This window comes from Asterias rubens, chromosome 7 (genome assembly GCF_902459465.1).
Source record: "Asterias rubens chromosome 7, eAstRub1.3, whole genome shotgun sequence".
NCBI lineage: Eukaryota > Metazoa > Echinodermata > Asteroidea > Forcipulatida > Asteriidae > Asterias > Asterias rubens.
Genome location: NC_047068.1, coordinates 13,823,088 through 13,844,835, shown reverse-complemented (window position 1 = coordinate 13,844,835; position 21,748 = coordinate 13,823,088). Strand labels below are relative to the sequence as shown.

The following is a 21,748-nucleotide window of genomic DNA, read 5'->3' as shown; positions in this document are numbered from 1 at the left end:
AACAATTAGTTTTGGAGGAAAGTATAGTTTAATGTAGAATTTGAAACTTTGCATGGTGCAGAGGTCTGCGGTAGCACCATGTGTAAATTTCTTTTATGTAGTGATTGTTCCTAATGACGATCAGAGCACATACTGATCGAAACGTTGAGTTTTCAACCACCGGTTTTTCTCAGAAGCACCACTGCTCAAAATATATACACATGGTGCTGCCGCAAACCTCACCCGAGTATAGTACATAAAATGACATAAATATATACATTCAAATGCGTTAAACTTGTGTCAAGGAGGGGAAGCACTGAAGGGTGTATTATGAAACCATACAATGTTGCAGCACCGTTCCCTGATCGAACCGATGAGCATTTTCGTAACCACGGTTTCGGCTTATGACCCAGGCTGAGAGTCCGTCGTGTATTTTGAAAACGTGTGCTCTCGTGGCCTGTAATTTCAACAGGCAGACGGAGCCTAAGCCGGAGCCGGCTAAAGGTGAAACAGACTTCGTACTTTTGAAAAGGTCAAAAGAAATCGAGGATACAGAGATCAAATAGTATGGAACCATTTTTGCAAATCTGGATACAGTACTAGAGTGCGTTTTGGCGGCCGTAACCAAAAACTGTTTCGGTCAATGGCCAGTGATTGACCAATGGCAAACTCGACCGAAACAGGTATTGGTTACGACCGCCAAAACGAACCCCTGGTCTACAGGGAATAATACAAAATGGTGGATATGTTTCTCTGATCTACTAATACTTGCTCTGCATAATAATGATATCTCTATAGACCTTATGCATTGACGTCATCCAGCGGCCATCTTAGTGGAAAAACGGTGACGAAAGAATCGAAACGCACAGATGTGTACGCGCGGCGCACAGGATTGGCCAATGTACAACCTCCTTTTGACCTCTAGGTGAGGGCGCCCTACTGAAATGACGTCATGTGCATAAGGTCTATAATACCTTCTCAGTCTGTGGTGTGCTTACCTATCAAGGTGAAATGCTGCTATTTCAGCGTTGTGGCGCTCGATATCCGAGAAGTAGAAATGATTCGGTAATGTTTCATATTCTCGTGGTACCCTGCCATTAACAAGAGAAAAAATAAATAAAATTCTTGTGGCCGCTGTGCTCATTATCGTAAGCGAAGGAGTACCCCAGGAAAAACACAAAATGTTGGAAGGTTTGCACTAGACACTGTGCCCCAAAGAGCCAACAAGTTTGAGTAGAAGGGACCACTTTATTAGAGGGTCCAGATATGGGTAAATCTGTATGTCTGTAAAATTGTATGTACAAAGTACATGAGTGAGTGTTTTTTAATACACAACTAAAGAAACTGATACCCCTGTACAGATGTGGAATATCCCATTCTAGGATATCAAGGACTTTGACTATCCAGGGTATTGCAATTTAGAGCCATGACTTATTATAAACAGCAATACTCTTTTGTTACCGGCAAATATTGACCTAATAGCAGTGGCAGAAAGGGGGAGCTTTAAGGCTATGTACACTATTTGTCATTACTCAAAATAATTGTTCGCATGAAAAGTTACTTGGTAACAAGCAATGAAGAGCTGTTGATAGTATAAAACATTGTGAGAAAAGGCTCCCTCTTAAGTAACGTAGTTTTCAAGGAAGAAGCAATTTTCCACTAAAATATTTGAATTTGCTTTCGAAACCTCAGAATTAGATTCTGAGGTCCTGAAATCAAGCATCTGAAAGCACATAACTTCGTGTGACAAGGGTGTTTTTTTCTTCCATTATTAATCACAACTTCGACGACCAATTGAGTTCAAATTTTCACAGGTTTGTTATTTTGCGTAATGTTACACCAAGAGAGAAGACTGGTTTTTGATATTTACCAATAGTGTCCAGTGTCTTTAAGGAACACTTACCTCCAAGGCTTGAAGAGTGAATGACCTCCGTCATCATATGTAATAATAAGTTTCACTTGGGTACCTCCAGATTTCTCATCTAGTACACGAAAGAAAAACACATAAAAAGAATATGTTTTACAAAAATTATACACGTGGGAACTAATACTGTTGTGATACAGTATGAACGGCATTTAAAAACAACTACATATTTAAGATTTCAAATCTGCGTCAATAACACCAACATTGTATGACCAGGCTCAAAATTTGGACAAAGAAGTAGCAAGAGAATAATGAAAGAAAACATGCCCTTGTTGCAAGAAATTTGTGTGATTTCAGATCTTCCTAAAAAAGGGCTTTATGTCTGAAGTCTTTTAATATTTGAGGGAGAACTTACCTCTTTCTCAAAAAACTGCCTTACTTCACAATGTTTTATACTATCAACAGCTCTCCATTGCTCGTATCTAAGAAAGTTTTTATGCTAACGATTATTGTGAGTAATTACCAACAGTGTCCAGTGCCGATAAACATTTGGGTCAAAACCATTAAAAAAAGTTGACATATAGGGGGCCTAAACCAATTCTTACCAACTCCGTATATTGCTTCCGTCACGATGTAGTCTAAAAGTTCATCGACCTCCGAAAAATTTGAGTAAACTTCGTATCTGTTGATTTTATGCTGGAATGCCTCCCAAATTTTCAGATCGTGCGCTCTGTTGAGAAATGAAAGTAAAATAAAGATTCATAAAACAAAGAGATGAATAAACCATTGTCCCAAACAAAACCAAGGTTTATCTCTCTAAATGGGAGTAATTAAAACAGGATTGTAGTTAGGGACCAATCCATTTTTAGATTTAAAATTAAAGTCTTTTAGATTTGAATTTGAAATGCTTATGGGATTTATTTTTAAATCTTAAAATGTACTGGTCCCTTTCTAAAATCCTTAGGATTATAAGCCCCCCCCCCCCCACTTAGACTGTAAATTTTTCATAAATAAAAAACAGTTCATTTATTTGATTCGTGTCCCGGGCTAAAACAGCAACTAGAATGAAATATAGGAAGCGTCCTCTCTATGTGTAATAGTCACTTTTTAAATAACCCCGCGCTGATCAGTTACCATCCTTACCATCGAGAGCCACATTTCATGAAGAGCGACCTCTGTTGGTCAAGTCGCAACAGAAGCGATCAGTTTATCGCACACACTCAATCGGATTTGTATTGAAGTGTTCAGCGTATAATGTGATAAACATCAACCGCTGAGAATGTCTTCATGTTATTGAAGGAGCTTATGATTATAACGGCGATTCAATTGCCTGGAAAGTTTCGCTATCATGAGAAGGGCGTACAGTTCTCCCAGAGTGAGGTTAGGAGAAGCAGACCATAAACTGAGTTAAAATGTGTTATTCAAAATGTTATTAAAGGCACTGGACAAGTTAGTATTCTCACTTGGTATATCCCAACGAATGCATACAATAACAAAACTGTGAACATTTGGACTCAATGTTGGTCATCGAAATTGCAAGAGAATAATGAAAGAAAAACAGCCTTGTTGCAAAGATTTGTACCTCCAGCAGATGCCCAAATAAACAGGCTTCAGGTCTGAAGTCAGCATTGCTCGTAAAAACAAGTAAGTTTTTATGACGACTTTCTTTTAGTAATAACCAATAGTGTCCAGTGCTTTTAATCAGCCTCTTGTACAATACATACTCGGGGTTATTAAAACAATGACCAATACAATATATGGTGGTGTTGTGATAAATTACCCACAAAATACATTTGTTTAAAGGAACACGTTGCCTTGGCGGACCGTGTTATCCGGTGCAATTTTGAGGCATGTTTGTGTGGATCATTGTATTCTACTTGTACAACATCTTTCTAACCATATGCATTTGATAACAAACGGTTACAAACCCTTTTTCAAAGACCAACTCGACCGATCCAAGGCAACGTGTTCCTTTAATGCATGAATGTGACCGCAATAACATCATGGACGACCGTCAGTCGCCGATCAAACGGCAATTTTAGATATATTTTCAGGAGATCAATCTAACTTAATTGAAATTGCCAGTGTTCCTTAACTGTTTATGTCAGTTTGATGACTCATTTGTATTCATGGATTTTCCAATTCAGCCTACGTGTGTAAAGATATTTAATTTGTAGAAATTTATTAATTATTTTAGAGAAACTGCGTAGAATGTTATTATTAAAAGCAGAAAATACATTTATTCACCAAATGTGGTGCACAGTCTTATATAGGGACACAAGAGACAGTTTCTTCAGCCTCTGGCGACACATATTCCTAGTGAGGTCAAGCTATATTAGTATCGTGGCAAATAATCAACGAATCATCTTTACAAAATGCCTGATGGCACTTACGGTGCCCCGTAATTAATAGGTACCCCCCCCCCCTAACAAAAATAACGGTGTTTTTTGTGTGCGTTTTAACGCTACATACGAAGTGTGGATCTTGGAACAAAAAACCTCCACATAATGTATGGAGTTGAGACGCTATGTGGACTTACTCACGTCCACGCAGTGATTTTTACAATGTTGAAGAATAGAGGGGGGGGGGGGGGTGAGATGGGGGGGGGGGGTGACATTCTGCTAAAACTTGAACCGAAATGTCGATATATTAACCACAAATAATGGAAATACGGGGTTAATCTTTTCGAAGCGATCTAGTCAAACGGTCGACTTGTCTTGTCTCTTGCGTAAAATGGTATCACTGAACGATGCAACATATACTGCACTCACGAGCAGATCGTCTGGCTCTTAAAATATTGTCACACAGCTAAAAAAAAAAATTGTTTTTGTTGAAGATGTGAAAGAAATACCGAAAGTAAAGATGACGTGAGAAGGTGACACATTTCTTTATTAAAACTGCCAATAATATTCAGGTTCCTCGGAAATGTTGTTGGCAGTTTGATTAAAACAGCCTTGCGACCATGTTGACGGACAATGAGTCTTTGTATATGTACAGTGTGCTCAATGTTGAGAGAACCCATGAACCAATTTCACAAATTGCTTCAATTTGTCACAGGTCTCGGAGGCCTAATCGGTTAGTTTCCTTCAAAGAACAGACAATGAAAATGAGACAGTGTATATATATGTTTTGTTGGAAACGGTCACGCAGGAGCGTGGTTCAGACGACGAAACAATGCACGATTTATAAACCACATTATCAAAGGCCTAAAGTCTTGTTTACTTGTCAAAAATATTTGTTGTGTGCGGAACCACAAACCGTTATCTTTGGGTTCTCTGTAAATGGAGTAGCTTAATCATAATTTTGCAATGTCCTTGCAGAGTGCAACGTCCATCAGTCAATAGTCATTGTTCTTTGGAATATGTTTTATATTGATTGATTTATGTCATACAACAACATTAGCATTAATGTATGGCAGCCGATAGATTGATTTAACAGAGACTTTTACAGAGAACCCATGAACACCCAGCAGGGTGGATATGTGCGCATTACAAGTCTTATTATTATTATTATTATAAAATGTCTTTAAAAATTTGTCACAAGCAAGTAATTATAAACAGTCAAAACAACTTACAATCAACCAACAGTCACAATACCATTAAGAATGTGAATTAAAAAGAAACAAGAAAAAGCAAAACAACGAGTTTACGCATTGGAGCGATCGTGGGATGTCAGCATCTCTCTAGAAACCGGGAGCTTTACATTAAAGTAATCCAATACCAAACGGAAACTGCGCTCCGGTTGAATCCAACACTTATTATTCTTCAACGATATCATAAAGATTATATTGTAAAGATTGGGTTACTATGACAACACTCTGTTGCCCTTGTGATGGATGCGTTGTTGTTATCAACCATTCATCTTTTGTAACAATAATTGCCAAGTCTGTCGTGCATTGTGTAGATGCATTGAGCATCACTATAGAACTACGTCTGCAATAAGCTGTGGTGTAATGAAGCGTAAAATCTCAGAGCCCAACTATTGGTTGTGGCGTGCTGAAGAGATCAATACAGCAACTGGTCTGGTACCTTGACCAGTACACAGTTACAGAGTACAGCTTGGGTGGACGTATAAACAAAACTATGCTGAATAAAGAAAGAAGCATTAGGCTACGACTGCCTGCTGTCTGCTTAGAGCAAAATATTCCCCATTGAAAAGCACTACGACAGTGAAAATTTCGTAGTGCCACAAAACAAATTGCAATCCGTGCACACACTTTTCTTTACTCTTGCAATGACAAGCATTAGTGCCCCTCCCCACCCGACCGTACACCGTTTTCACGAGAACAAAGAAAGACCAATAAAAACACGATTAACTGTTGTCCTATAAGTGTGACATGTAAAAATGTGATCGGACAAAAATCAACATTTATACCAAAAAGTTGTTTGTTTGGGTGATCTGAAAATGAATTAACAGTGCAATTTAGAAGGAGTGTTTAGAAGAAATGGAGTTGCATGGTAATTTTTAGTATCTGACTGTAAATGTATATAGATCTAACTCTCCAATTGAGTTCTGCCTAACTTTTGTTTGGTGTACAATATGTAGTAGGCGTATCATATTGAAGAAAAACTTACGCAAGCAAAAAGCTTTCCAACCACATTCAGCAGCACAACGTAAAGATGGTCTTAAAAATTGGTAATAAAACGGAAGCGAAGATCACTTGCATCTCGGGTGACGTTAACTTCACCGAAAGAAGAACGTGCAGTTTAAAAAAAAACTTATATGCAAGTCGTCCTCCCTCCCTGATCGATACAACAAACGCGTCGACCTAAATTGTATTTACAGCCACGGCTAACCAAAGAAAAAGAAACCTCAATTCAATATATTGTATATACAGCCGCGGCTAAACCGTAGAGAAAGGACCCAGCTAAACCAATCCCTTGTAGATTGATGCATTATTCTGGATCCGGATCGAAACACGTAGTAGTCAGTTTCAATTTCCACAAGTAAAAGCCCCACACTGTTGGAGACGACTTTATTTCAAACACACGAAACCATGACAGAGACACAGATGTTTTCGAAATCCATTCTTCTTCCGTGATTCAAAGGCGGCCTTTGAACGAACACATAACCGGAGGTTTGGCGAAACAACTCTGTACGGCTATTCATTTCGGTTTTCCCTCCCACCCAAATCTTATAACAAAACATTCAATAAACGCATTGAAAAAATGTGAATGAGGTCCATTCCCAGAGAAAATAAAATCGGGTTTCCATTTCAGGCCATTGGATGAAACGTATAGGGAATATAAACCGTGAACTAATTCAATAGATTTAAACTTAAATGTGGAATAATTTTCAGCTGTTTGCAATCCAACATTTCGACGTGTTCTTTGGGGGCAATGCAAGAAAGACGCCGATCAGAGTCTGAAAGATAAAGTGCCCTTTCATTAAAAAAAATGTCAGGAAAAGGTTAACTGCACTTTAATTACTCGTATAATTACAATAAAATTGTAACCAAAGCTAACCTGCACGATACTCCAATCTTGCCATTTGTTTTGTTCCACACTGGATTTTTGTGTGCAGTTCCACCAAAAACAAGTAAAAGCCACTCCCCGGGGAGGGGGGGGGCTTTACAAGAAGGAAACAGTTAAGATGAAAACAACTATTTATAGAGGAGCTGAATGCAGAAATTACTATTCCCCTTGAAGACACTGGACACCTTTGGTAATTGTCAAAGTCCATTCTTCTCACTTGGTGTATCTCAACATATGCACAACATAACAAACCTGTGAAAAATTTAACTCAATTGGTCGTCGAAATTGCGAGGTAATAATGAAAGAAAAGACACCCTTGTCTTTAAAACAGTATAGATTACGGACGGAATGAAACATGCACCAGGCAAGGAGTTCCAAAGAGATGCAGAAATAAGCTGTTGGGGTGACTTTTTAAAAGCGAGAATGGGTGAGAACAAGCAGAAATACTAGTTTCACGCTCTAACATCTTGATAGTTTCTCTGTATAAAAACAACATAAACAGACCAGGGCCCAATTTCATGGAGCAGCTAAGCACAAACATTTGCTTAGCATGGAATGTCTTCCTTGATTTAAACAGGAATACCAAACAAATTTCCACGTGATCATTTCAGGATAAGCAAGCAACTGCTGAATACGATCAAGAAGCAATACGCAACAAACTGAAAATTGGATGGTAATCCTGTTTTAGCTAAGCAAGTTGTGTGCTTAGCAGCTCTATGGAAATGGGCCCGGCTGTGAGAAAGAAGTTGTGACGTTGATCACAACCCCACCGTCAATAAGGCTAACTTATGATAAATGTTGCAGAGCAAGACGTGACCAAAATGGTGGCAGTACGATAAACGCCACTCCATTACATCGTCATGCCACGTTTCACATTATTGTACAGAACTTTCTATATCCGACCATAGAGAGAGGAACAGACCTTGCTCTTTATGCTTGACAAAAGATCAACAGATGCCACCATTTTACTTGAACATTAAGAAATCAAGCTGAATGAAATATTTTCGGGAATTCTTTGCAGACGGATTGTTAGATAACCTATTTAGAAAGGATTGTCTCTATCGGAAACCACTTATGCTTCATTGTGTATTTTATGACGGGTGTATTATTGATTAAATAATTTATAAGTGCGTAGTTTCAACATACCGTATGGCTTGATAACAATGGTCAGCATGAACACATGTTGAAACACAAAACAGATGTTGTTCACCCAAAACAATGACAATCCTTTGCTATTGTTCTACTTTAAGAAACAACAATAGCGAAGGGGATAGTGTGACGTGACGTCATACACGTGTGGCGTTGACATGAAAGTTATGTTTATTTTAGTGCAATATTGATTTTATGCCCGTACCGTTTTTACAATGAACTCGTTGAACGACATTTGTTCAACCTGTTCGACCTTCCAATTCAATCCATTAATCTCCATGCGTGCATTGGAATGTGCGTGTGATTTCGCATGTCCATTTGAGGGAAAGTACATGAATTAGTGAGAATTGAGATTGCGCTTAACAAATGTTAACTGCTTGATTTTTTTGTTAATATTGCTGACAGCAAACATTTCTTCAAAATGGCAATTTAGCTTTAAAGGAAACCCAGCCTTGATACTGGCACCTTGAAAAGGGCAGAAACATTTTAACAAAATCAAGGGCTGACCTAAAACAAAAACCTACGACATGGGCTTTAATATACGTTTCAGACTATTTAACCACAAATGTCGAGATTGGTTCAAAGGGAAAGCATATATCGCGGAAGTAACAGACAAACTAGGTCTACGTCTGTGAGAAGAACGTCATGGCTGTGATAGCCTACATGTATGAATCGAAAAATAAAATGAAAATAAATCTAATTGTTTAGCTATAATAGCTCAATAACAAACAAATTTGGATAAGGTTCTCCACAATAAGCCGTTCAGAAACCAGAAGTGAAGATTTTTGGTTTCGTTGTTTGCAAGGTTAAGTATAGTTGGGTGAACACACTACACCGTGTTTTCACTTCCTATTGCTAAACACTATACCGCACCACACAAGGCATCATCGGAATGGAGTTAATTCCGCTTTCAACGACTTGTGCAAATTGGTTTGGTCAACACACTTAAATGTCAATTGTGACCCACTAAATAATGCTTTTACCGTTGTGTAAATACTCAGGTGCATATACTGAACATTACTCTGTGGAGACGAATGGCGTGTTACACCACGTAAGCACTTTGTTCTATGCTTACACCTTGTATTTTTTACCTCCGTGGTTACAGTAACACAAGTCGCATTTAACGGCAGTGGACACTATTGGTAATTACTCAAAATAATTATTAGCATTATATAAAACCTTAATTGGTAACTAGTAATAGGGAGAGGTTTATAGTATAAAACCTCGTGAGAAACGGCTCTCTCTGAAGTGATGTAGTTTTCGATAAAGAAGTAATTTTCCACGAATTTGAATTCGGGGCCCTTTAAGTTTAGAACTTGAGGTCTCGAAATCAAGTATCTAAAAGAAGAACACAACTTCGTGTGACAAGGGGTGTTTTTTCTTTCATAGTATCTCGCAACTCCAACTACCAATCGAGCTCAAATTTTCACATGTTTGTTGTTTTATGTACATGTTGAGATACTGGATTTTGACATTTACCAATAGTGTCCACTGCCAACGTTAAGACAATGGACACTATCGGTAATTACTCAAAATAAGAGTTAGCATAACAACTGACTTGGTAAGGAGAGCTGTTGATAGTGTAAAACATTGTAAGAAACGGCTCCTTTTGAAGTAACTTAATTTTTTTAGAAAGATGTTATTTTCACTAAAATATTTAAATTGATTAAGCTCGAATTCAATGCATCTGAAAGCACACAACTTGTGCGAAAAGGTTTTTTTTCTTCATGTGTTTTATTGTAATTTTGGCGACCCATTAATGAGTCAAAATGTTCACAAGTTTGTTATTGAGATAGACCAAGTAAGAATACTTCTCTTTGAAAGTTATACTAAAGGTGACCACTTCATTTAAGATCAGTTTTTGAAAGTTTGGAATTCAAAATATGGCCACCTCTCCTTTTTCATAATAAAAGAGATGTTACATTAATTTGTGATTAAAGTAACCATTATACCTCAATTTTTTTCACACACTCAGTCGTCTAACAGAGAGACAATGTTCTCACAACTTCAAAATCTAAACTGGCAGAGTCGTATAAAGTTAGTGTCTGTATTTGGCAAAGCAATGCATGAGTAACTGGCTACAGTTGAGACACACATACTGCAAGATTCACGCATACCAAAGTGTCAATACAAATGTCACCATAATATATGACCTGTGAAATGTACTCTTACTTTTAATGGAGGTTTTCTCATTATAGAAATGTCAATACTTAATATATGATATTGGTAGCATTTACATGAATACCTCATAGTCACGGCCATAATTAAACAATTTTTCCGCTTCAGTATATCCCCTTCAATGACCTCATGGGGACCACGCTACAAAATAAATCACCTTTCCACCATTGTTGTCAGCGCTGCGTTTCCGTACACACGGGCGCTATGGGACCATTAGTTTTTTTTGACAACCTCTTCTACGATTTTTCACAACGGTCGTTTTCGCCCGGGAGAAGCCGCGGCTCCGCAGAACGTGTCCAACCAGCGATTCCTTCGTCGGTTTTTCTTTCTTGCACATTTTGTTATTGATCTATCGACATTTGGCGGGGGATTCGGGCAGATGTCTGCGGGCAAATTTGATTAAAAAGACGGCGTTCCCAGTGGCAATGCCCCCCTCCGCTCGGGGTGTATCGTATTTTTATTAGACCGATCGTGTATAATTTGAAGCTTTGAATGTATACTCAATTTTATGTAAAATGAATAAGGAAGATGTCACGAAACGTCGCATCGCACCGCGTTTTATCTTTGAGATGGGTTGGAACACTCTTGTTGGTTATGCCATTTTGTTCATATTCAAAGGAAAACCTATCAAAACAGGATAAGCAAAAGGTGAGTTAGGAGACCCACTTATGCAGCTCCTTCTAAAGGTTTACAATGTGATGTGGCGCATTCAGCAGCCACTGCCAGAAACAAACCTGTAAACTTTTTAGCAATGTTGGACAGTTTTTTACAAGGACCTATATGGCATGAACGCTATCCAACATAAATTTACACGATGTACATTTTGTAAAGTTTTACAACCTTGCTATACAATTTCGCAAGGGACCCTTGCTAAATCTCTCTCGTGTGAAAGGAATTTTAAAAACGTAAATGGGTTGTAAAAGAGCATTTTAAGAGCATAATAACACCCGAGACCTACTCCTTACGTTTCCAAGAAAAAAGTGGTTTCCAAATATTGCCCCCGATCGTAACTTATATAGGACGGGTCTTAACAACTTGACATTACTCAACTTGTTAGTTCATTTATTGGGGTTGCGGCGTTGTACTGTCTTCGATGAAGTTCTTCAAAAGAGTTTTTTCTTTTTTCAAATGTCACAAAATCCTTCATCAGTCGCCTACTTGCGCACTTTTCACACATACAGGCGCAGTGAGAAAACGTATAGGGACCTTGAAGTGCAAAATACATCAGAGTTCAACGTTGGATTGTATGTAAATGTTACGTCAAGTTCAACAACTGACTTGAACTGTGGAGTCCACATTGGCAGGGACACCACATTTGCCTAAACTCCCACCACAGCCTTGGGTGTTATTACCAATTTCTATAACAGGCATGGTGCAGCTTCGAAAAATTATCGATTTCAAACCTTCGAAATGTCTCGGTGCATTTCCACACGTCCCAAGTTTTAAATTGTGAACTTTTCTAAGCTATTGACCGTACTTTTAGCAAGTTCATAATCACAAGGTTGTGATACGAGTTAGGTTGCATTTCGTGTCCCTTGTGACAAAAAGGGCAATTATTCTGAAATATATTTACGTTTAAACGATTAGTTCCGTTATTCTCCGAAACCGAAATTACCACAAATGAACCTTATACTTAACTGAAGACAAAACACGAACCGTTACTCGTCGTTGTTTTCTTTCTACGTGTTTCACTTTGGTGTGTTTGTTTAAAGCCACAGGAAGGAAATGATATGACTCTTTTAATGATGACCCGGGCGCATCTCCCTATTAAAGGCACTGCACACCTTTGGTAATTGTCAACGTCAAGTATGCTCACTTGGTGTATATCACAGCATTTGCAATAATTAAATTGGTCAATGCAGCTACAGGAGAATAACGAAAGATAACACAATTTGTGTGCTTTCAGATGCATTAAAAAAGGCTTCAGGCCTGAAGTCTTTTATTATTTGAGTGAGGAATTACCTCTTTCAAAAACTACGTAGCTGTTCAGAGGAACTCACAATGTGTTATAACATAGAGTAAGGACAGATCTCTGTTCTTACTCTATGGTTATAACTATCAACAGCTCTCAATTGCTCGTTATCAAGTAAGTTTTTATGCTAACAATTAGTTTGAGTAACTACCAATAGTGTCCACTGCCTTTAAATGTCACATCGGAAGTAGCAGTACAATGATTTACAATAGAGAGACGTCACCACTAAACGCTTCACCGAACGTGATGCATTACCAATGAAGTTCAAGATTAGACGCTAACCACATAGCTCCAAGGTAGAAAGTGACATACCCGAGCACCAGCGAAATGAATACATCTTTCAAAATACGTTGATGTAACGGTAGAACTGATAGCTCTGAAGAAGACGTGATATTTCGGGTTGGGTTTTTTTCGTTAAAAAGAGCAAGATAATTTTGTCCTCATAATAAGGGTTTTTGTTTTAAGGTGGTAGCATAATTTGAAATAAACCTAAAAGTCTGGAGCAGTTGAGAATAATCCGTAATTTGAATACACAATTCGAGAACCTTTTTTCTGCATGGAACGGTTCTCAGATTGAAATGTTTTTGAATCCCTTTAACTTAAACAATATTCGGGAATCGGGATTAGTTTATCAAAATGGAGTACACATTATCAACAGCTGCAGTGCTTCATACCAAGATTTGATGGTTTTTATTTTTGGATTAATTTCCAAAGGACCCTCACTTGAATTCCTCTAGCTTGCAAACTTGCACGAGAGGGTAAAAAGGGATGGCACATCAAACTTGTATATTTCATTTTTTTTATGTAAGAGCATGCATTCCAGTCATCCAGGTGGCAGAGACAGGCAGACACATTCCATATTTATAAAGGGATTGCAAAATAATATTAAGGGGTTTTATGAGTAGGCCTATACTTACAATCCTCTATAGTTTGCCGGAAACATCGTCCTTAAAGGCAGTGGACACTATTGGTAATTACTCAAAATATTTATTACCATAAAACCTTACTTGGTAACGAGTAATGGGGAGAGGTTGATAGTATAAAACATAGTGAGAAACGGCTCCCTCTGAAGTGACGTAGTTTTCGAGAAAGAAGTAATTTTCTACGAATTTCTCAGGTTTAGAACTTGAGGTCTCGAAATCAACCATCTAAACGCACACAACTTCGTGTGACAAGGGTGTTTTTCTTTCATTATTATCTCGCAACTTCGACGACCAATTGAGCTCAAATTTTCACAGGTTTGTTATTTCATGCATGTATGTTGAGATACAGCAAGTGAGAAGACTGGTCTTTGACAATTACAAATAGTGTCCACTGTCTTTAATACGGTAATTCTTTTAAAGGAGCTTGTTCGTTTGATCTTATGGCATTTGAAGTGTGGTGTATTATATAGCGTATCGAATGAGCACTAGATGACAACTTGTTGAGGCCAAAAGAACCCTGAACCGATGACGTCATCGTTTGGTTACTGTTTTGATAGAGTGATGTAACCGAATAATTTCCGACAGAGACACAAAGGTTTCTTTCTTCGAAAGTGATTTTTGCAATGCAATTGTAATATTTTTACGTGTAATTTATAAATGAAATTACATTAAATTAAACAAATTGTGACGTCATCAGCTACACAAAATATTGAACCAACCCCTTTGAGTCGTATTGAAAACAAAATTCCCTCAAGTTGTGCATTTATTCTAAACTAGATCATCCAATGTCAACTGCCAAAAGGAAAAGTGGGGACCGGGTTTACGTCAACATGAGTCACACTCTCTACTCGACTAGACCGGGTCCTGGGAGAGTAACATCCGGCTAACATTCTAAAGGGTATAGGTCGAGTTGGTTTATATACCATGTAGTGAGTCGCAGGGACATGTCTGACCGTCCATGATAAACCAAACACCCACGGAAGTTATGCTCTTGATCTCGAGCGAACTACAAAACTGCCATAAATCCCCTACTGATATGACGAGTGTGGTTTGATGAGTCAAATTAAGGACATAAAACAGAAATGATCAGTGTGGTTTGTTGACCTTTCACCTGAACAATATGTACAGAAAAAATTATGTTAGATATATTAGGTGCACGCGACTAAGTTTAGGTCTACACAATTTACACAAAATACGACATACTGTGTTTGAGTACACCAACAATGAAGTCACGTTAAATGGTCAGAAAATGGAGGTACAAAACAAAACTGACAATAATGAGTGACTTTCACACACCTAGTGTAAGTACCTCCATGCAAACACCAAGAATCGAAATAAAAAACATGGCTCCGGCACTTTAAGCATCAATATTGAATGTACGCAACAGGTAGTACATAGTGTAACTAGCCATGAAGGCTATCCAGTGTGCATCAATCGTGTAAGTAGTTTAACTTACTACGGCAAATTCAAACCGGAAACGATGACAGCACAGACCTCATGTTGAAGGTTTTACAACAAATGTTGAGGTCATTTGGATAACCTTGGGGTGCTAAAGTCAGACACCCGGAGTTTTAGATCCGTCTTTCGGTGGTTGTTGTTTTTATATCAAATCAGAGAACAGGGATCTTCATGTACGGTTGCTGCTTCTAAGGTACATTGATATGGAGGGGATATGAGGGGATGGGAGTGGACTGGGACGGAGGGGGTGGGGATGGGGATGGGGATGGGGATGGAATTAGGGAGGAACTCTACACTCAAAATGAGGTACCAATGACGTAGTCGTGTTCAGCAACACCCATACCCGTTATGCAGTTTTATTCTTTAGAATAGAAAACAACGATCCTTGCCCATAAATAAATAAACCAAATTGCAATATTTAATCTAAAACAAAAGAGGATTTGCATTGCTGAGATTTAGATTGTTGTGACCGTACACAAGTAGCCAGGATTACAAAACCAATTAAGTATTTTACGTTGATGACGCAGAAAGTCAGAAAGTCCAGAATTCGACAAATATCTGGAGCGGTTATGTCCGCGCATGAAGAGTAGTCCGTCGTTGGAATAAACAATCTGAGAAACGTTACTATCAGTAGCTTCTCAGTTAGTTTCGTACGTTAAACAACACACGGGATCAGCGGCTTTGCGTCCCATCCGAAGGAGGGATCATCATTGCTGTGTCTTGCTTAATGACACAGGTATATGTGTAAAAGTTTTCAGTGACAGGAGACCTTGTCGTAGCTAATGATCTACACTTTCTTTGAAAAACACTTTCTTTGCAAAACAATTTTCCTTTCCATTGAAACAACAGAGGGCTATAAAATATATTGCTTAAAGCATAACTGTTGCAAATCGTTTTGCAAGCAAAATTAGTTGTACTTCAGTGTCCGGTTTTTGAACAGAAGTGAGGTTTCGGTTTGCTTTTGCACTTTTTTTAAACTATGAAGGGTCTATTTATGATGTATTACTATTTCTGTAAATTGCAAAACCATTCGCAATCATCGAAGTATAATCTGGAGAAGCTCGCTGGATATAAAGTTTAATCCAGTGCAAATCCTCAAGGGAGTGGTGGTGTGAACGTGCACAAAAAATCCCTTCCAATAACAAACCGTTTACCATAAGCTTTCACTGAATCATCACCGGAATTTGTGACCTTTTTTTCTACAGGCTGTGTTTAGTATAGTGAAATATAGACGACGGGAATGGCTTCACTCTTGCACAGACAAGTGTTGTTTGTATGCTAAACTACAGGCCAAAACTTCGTTTTTGAAAGGGCACGGGCACCAATGCACTTTCTCCTTGGTATAAAAGGGCACACTATGAGGAAATTGTAAATTTCTACTGGAGCATTTCAAGGGCACTAAGGCAATGACCAAAGGGCAGGGAGGCAATCACCTTCATTGCCTCCGTTAAGTAGCAGGCCTCTGATTACCAGTATCATTCACATTGTTTGACAGTAATGGGTTTCTATATGGAAAGCAATCAATGGGAATTTGTGCGAGTCAAAAGTTGCCGCCAACAACGCTTGATCGGGTTTCAGTTGCACCAGTACCGTGATATTTGAGGTACACCTCCATTTTTGTTTAGCTTGGGGAAGACTAAAAGTAAACGTATGTGACTTCAATCTATGTGAACATTGCTGCAGGCTATAATAATGATAAATTTAATTACCGTTCCCATTGTTTGGCAGTTATGGTTTCATTTTGAAAAAGCAACCAATGGGAATTTGTGCGAGTCAAAAGTTGCCGTCGAGTCACAACAACACTTGAGAAACGTTTCCAGTTGCAACATGATTTTTTTATGGTACACCTCCATTTGTGTTTAGCTTGGGGAAGGCTAGAAGTAAATGCCTATGCCTTTAGTAGTGTACGTGACCAGCATCAACACAGGGCTAAAGTGCTCTGAGGTGGCCAAAGCAATGAATTTACTCTCTACATTATTACCTACTATTATTTTCACACCACAACCTCGTGGCTTGATCACGAATTCATACATGCATTATTTAGGAGTATAATACTGCGTCGACGTCTGCCTGTGACGAGCGGGTAATTATGACTAGGCACACAGCACGGTGAGAAGGGGGGTTACACACGGCGAATAGCGGTCTCATCAACTCGCTAATAATGAAAGACGGAACTTCAATAAACGATTTGACCTCCAGATAGGTCTTGTGGATGATAGTTGTTGGCATGGGTTGTTGTGGTGGGAACTCACAGTCAATTATACACACTGAATGTCTTGCAATGATAAATTGGCAGCGACGCAAGATATGAATAGGATGCTGGCCACACACTGTGATGTTCGAAAAGCATCGGCTATTATTATATACAACTACAGGGTCACGAAACGTCGCGATATTGAAGTGCATTCTACCAGAAACCATTAAGGTATTGTTCGCCATTTCAAAAGTATAATACACCCTTGATCTTTGAAAGAATAAATATCAATGCACATCTTTTAGCTTTCAATAAACGCACAATAGAACCAACATTATGAAGTTGTCATTAAATCACTTGGTCTCGTTTAAACGACGAGAAACAGGTTTTGTTTGGGTTTTTTTTGTAAGGGATATTGTGCACGTTTTGTGTTTATTTCAATTGCGGCGATCAAAATAAACAAGGATGAATTAGAACAACACGGATGAGTAAACATACTAAGGTCGCATTGTCAAGACGACTTATCCCAAGCCGTTTAAAACAAGGTCACAGCGGTAGCTACAGTACTACACACAACATGAACTCAAAATGTAGAGCACTTAAAATATACAGAGCACTTGGAAATAAAGACGTTATTACAAGATTTTCTACAGCCCTCGTTTCCAATCCCCCGAGGGGAGTGAAACGCATTCACTCACTGTTCATAAAGTGGAGAAAGCTATTGATATCTGTATTACAGCTTTTTCTAAATAAATGTCAGCGTTGTGTAGCTGTAATACTAATACAGATAAGAATCCAGATTGCGTTCTGGATTCTTCAACAAAACGGAACAGTTTATTTTAACATGGATTTAAATGAAAGTGTTTTGTGTTTTGTGTTTTGTTAAGGTTTCTTGTATATGGGGAAAACATATAAGAAATTGATGACATTTGCGTAAAAACCGGGTGAATAATATCTGAGATGAGATTTTATGGTGGTTTAATACAAACACCTTTGTCGATCAATAATGAATATTAAATAGACCGTCTCGAGCGTGGAAGGGGACCAAAGCGTTGTAGGCACATGGCCAAATAGTGGGTGGGCCCAAAGAAAAGTTTTAGTGACACATCAATTTTACACATTCTTATCAGTTTCCCTCAATAACAAATGAATATCTCTGCTTACCCAACATATTTTTTCCCTTGTATATGTAATAGTGGATCCGCGTCTGATGGTACTTTAGTAGACGAAGGCATGGCCATAAGTCTTTCGTATTTCCCAGTGTTTTGTTTCAGTTTCGACGGTTGTGTCTTCAACCACTTATGGTGAGAGTTGTAGAAATTGCCCTCATCTGGGAAACCATCGGGTCGTTTTGGTCTTGAGCTGTCTGGTTGTTGGGGTGGTGGTCCACGGGTACTTCTTGAGTTGCTTTGTATAATGTGTTCATGTCTCTCGATAGGATTACCCGGGTTTGATAGAGGGTCCAGATCGTGCGGGTGTCGCACCACGGTCGAGTTGATGACGACAACCCCGGAGCGTGAGGCACTCTTACCCAATTGTCTCCGTAGGTGTACGGCAGGATGGTCGTCTCCCCTCGGGGGATAGGCCCCGACCGGACCACCCTGGGGCGACTCTGCTTGCGCACCGTGATGGTACATGGAAACAGGGCTCAGGTCTAGTATCATGACCATGATGAAAACAGCTGTAGCTACGCTAGTACCCACCATGGCCATAAGGGCCCTCTGTTTGAGCTTCATTTTAACTGACCGGCCGCGTCACTTATCAACAATTTAATCCAACCAATTCTTAGTCATTGGAGGTTGTCGTTCCAGATGTCATAATACACTAACCGAAGACTTAAACTCCTTCTCCACAGAAGAACATGGGATGGGTGCACATGGGTTGCTGTTCCACCTAAGTCTAATGCGAAGGGGTGTGTGTGTATCACGCAGAACGACAACGCACATGGTTTCCAAGCTCGCGTTCAAGTGTCAAGGCAGGCATTTGTTAACGGGAGTTTTTATGGCAAGAACTTCTCTATCAAGTGATCACCACGCTGCTCTGGATGATACTGGTATAATATCCAATCTCTCTTGCTGCCAGGCCCCATAGCATTCAACGTGTTATTAATATCATCATCACAGGCAGGACCCACTACCAATCAATGAGTACACAACTGGGGGTGACCAACCAACAGTGATTTGCATGGTAATAGCAGCAGTGGTCTTTAGTCGACGTCACACATATACAGCGGTTTTATCTTCAGCAAGCAAACACACGGTCGTCGATTATATCACTGGCTCACCTCGGCAATGTTGACGTGAAGAGGTGCAGAGGGAGCAGCGCTTATTGTTCTCCTGATAACAATCGACGATAACAATACACCATCCATGTCGAGTTGAAGATCTCAAGTGTGTTTTCATGTACGTGCAGTCCGTATGCTGCTGCGATATTCCAAATGGGGGTTGTTCATGGACGGAATGTACTGCACCATTCTAAATCAGATATTTCCTTTAGTAGTCAGTGACGGTCGACAGTGATCTGTGCGCACACAGCTATCTAGCATGTACACACAGTTTTGGAGTAATAATAGAACTTGATGGTACATGCATTCCCACAATGTTTCCCCTACACAGGCACCGCGCTATTGCCATACACTGTTCGATTACTGAAGCATGTAACAACAACGGTAACCCAAAAGCCAGCTGTCATAGACGGTCACCACACACGTTACTAACTACTGCCTGCCCCTGATGTATCTTTCATTACAATAGTAGAGTAATAATTCATAGCGAATTCATAAAGACGCAAGAGGCATGTCTCGGGGTTTGTACGTGTGTGTGCTTGTCAAGGTGCTATGTGTGTGCAGAGCGACGGTTATTTTAGAACTGAGCACTACAGCACGTGCAAGCTTCTTCGATCCCGCTAGTGGCAATACACACTGCCCTCACTGAGACCCCAACAGTCTCGGTGTCTCATAGCTCTATGCTCAAACTCTCAGGACGTAAAGGTTGTGATGCGATCAGCATTGATTGATTGTTGACTATAATAAGGATTGCTCCACAAGCCAACATAGGCTTATTTCACCTGGGTACTTACTTAGCGCGTCAAACACTAGTATAATTCAGTTGTAATTTTGGTTTCGAAAGGTGTCGTGTGTATCATATAGTGGTAAGCTCTCTTGGGATATGTAGTGGTTGTTAAACCTAACCGAAGGTCTAATAACTCTGTTCTAGATTTGTCCCATCCCCAAAACTACATAACTACGATTTTTTTCCAAATCACAATGAGATCTTTATAACCCTTATAATATGCTAAAGGACCACTCGTGAGAAGCGTCAGATTCATATATTGGAGCATAACAATTTATATCTTTTTACATAAACCACCTTACTTTGAAGATAAATACTTCTCAAAAGTACTGTCGACAGTCACAGCAGGCTCATAGAAAATGTTATTGCCATTGATTATAAGAGTTATATCAAACATACGGTATGGCCTTCCCTTTCGCTTTTATCTCTCATAAAAAAGGACCAAGGGAGACAGACTTTGGGATAATTTAATTAAACCATGGTACGGTCAAACCAAACAGATGCAAACTATCCTTCCATTTTACCGATACTTATCATGTTTTATCTCATGCAAACTCATAAAACACGTAACACCCAACCACTCCTTTCGTTTCGGATCGTTTGTTGAAGGGTGGACTTATAATGGATTGACTTTATACGTGTTCTTGGAGCATTTGTTTGTGTGGCTGCTAGACTAACAGACGTGCTCTGTGCACCGTCAATGATCTTTATAGTCCTCCGTTGGGATGGTGAGAAAACTCCCCTGTGAGTTCAGGACATGGCACGCAAGATCTCCGTCTGAGTGTAGCAGTAGCCCACTCGATTGCCAGATTAAAACGTATAGAGAGGTCTACTCATGTATCCATGAATGTATTCAATCAGGAATGGAGATAAAAAATGATTAAATGAATTAAATGCACCTCTGAATTTGTGAAAACGCATCTTGTGTCTGTTAATTTGTTTGGGTACTAAATAAGAGAATTGTTAACCTAAAAGGTATATAATGCCAGAACACAAACAGAGGAAAGAACTACTGTGATATAGCGTATAAATTAACTGCACTCCTGAATGCATCTTGCGGCACAAGGTAATTTGTTTTTGCGCTAAATAAGAGAATATTTTACAAAGGAAACTGTATTTATATATAGGCACATTCAAATTGTTTACTCAAAAGGCCCATAATGCCAAGTGCAAACAGAAAAGAACTCCCGTGATATTGCGTTTTATTAGATAGGCCTAATGAAAAACTCAGATCATTGAGTGTATCCTTAAAGTGAAGGTATACGTTTGGTAATCACTCAAAATTAAGACACTGGACACTATTGGTAATTGTCAAAAGAAATTTGAGTTGCGAGATAATATTAAAAAGAAACACCCGTGTCACACGAAGTTGTGTGCTTTCAGATGCTTGATTTCGAGACCTCAAGCTCTTAATCTGAAGTCTCGAAATCAAACTCGTGGAAAATTACTTCTTTTTAAAAAACTACGTTGTTTCAAAGGGAGCCGT

General features: G+C 39.0%; 1 protein-coding gene across 1 annotated transcript in view; it reads right to left on the bottom strand.

Annotated features, from left to right (window-relative positions):
• LOC117292499 (extracellular serine/threonine protein kinase FAM20C-like) overlaps nucleotides 1-20,059 on the bottom strand; it is a 28,997-nt gene extending 8,938 nt beyond the window's left edge. Inside the window, exons 1-4 of the mRNA XM_033774565.1 lie at nucleotides 18,356-20,059; nucleotides 2,449-2,573; nucleotides 1,883-1,961; nucleotides 978-1,070 (exon numbers count right to left, since the gene is read on the bottom strand). Coding sequence (XP_033630456.1) covers nucleotides 978-1,070; nucleotides 1,883-1,961; nucleotides 2,449-2,573; nucleotides 18,356-18,927 — 869 coding nt within the window. The 5' untranslated portion in view covers nucleotides 18,928-20,059. The remainder of the gene's footprint in view (nucleotides 1-977; nucleotides 1,071-1,882; nucleotides 1,962-2,448; nucleotides 2,574-18,355) is intronic.
• Between the last annotated feature and the right edge of the window lie 1,689 nt (nucleotides 20,060-21,748).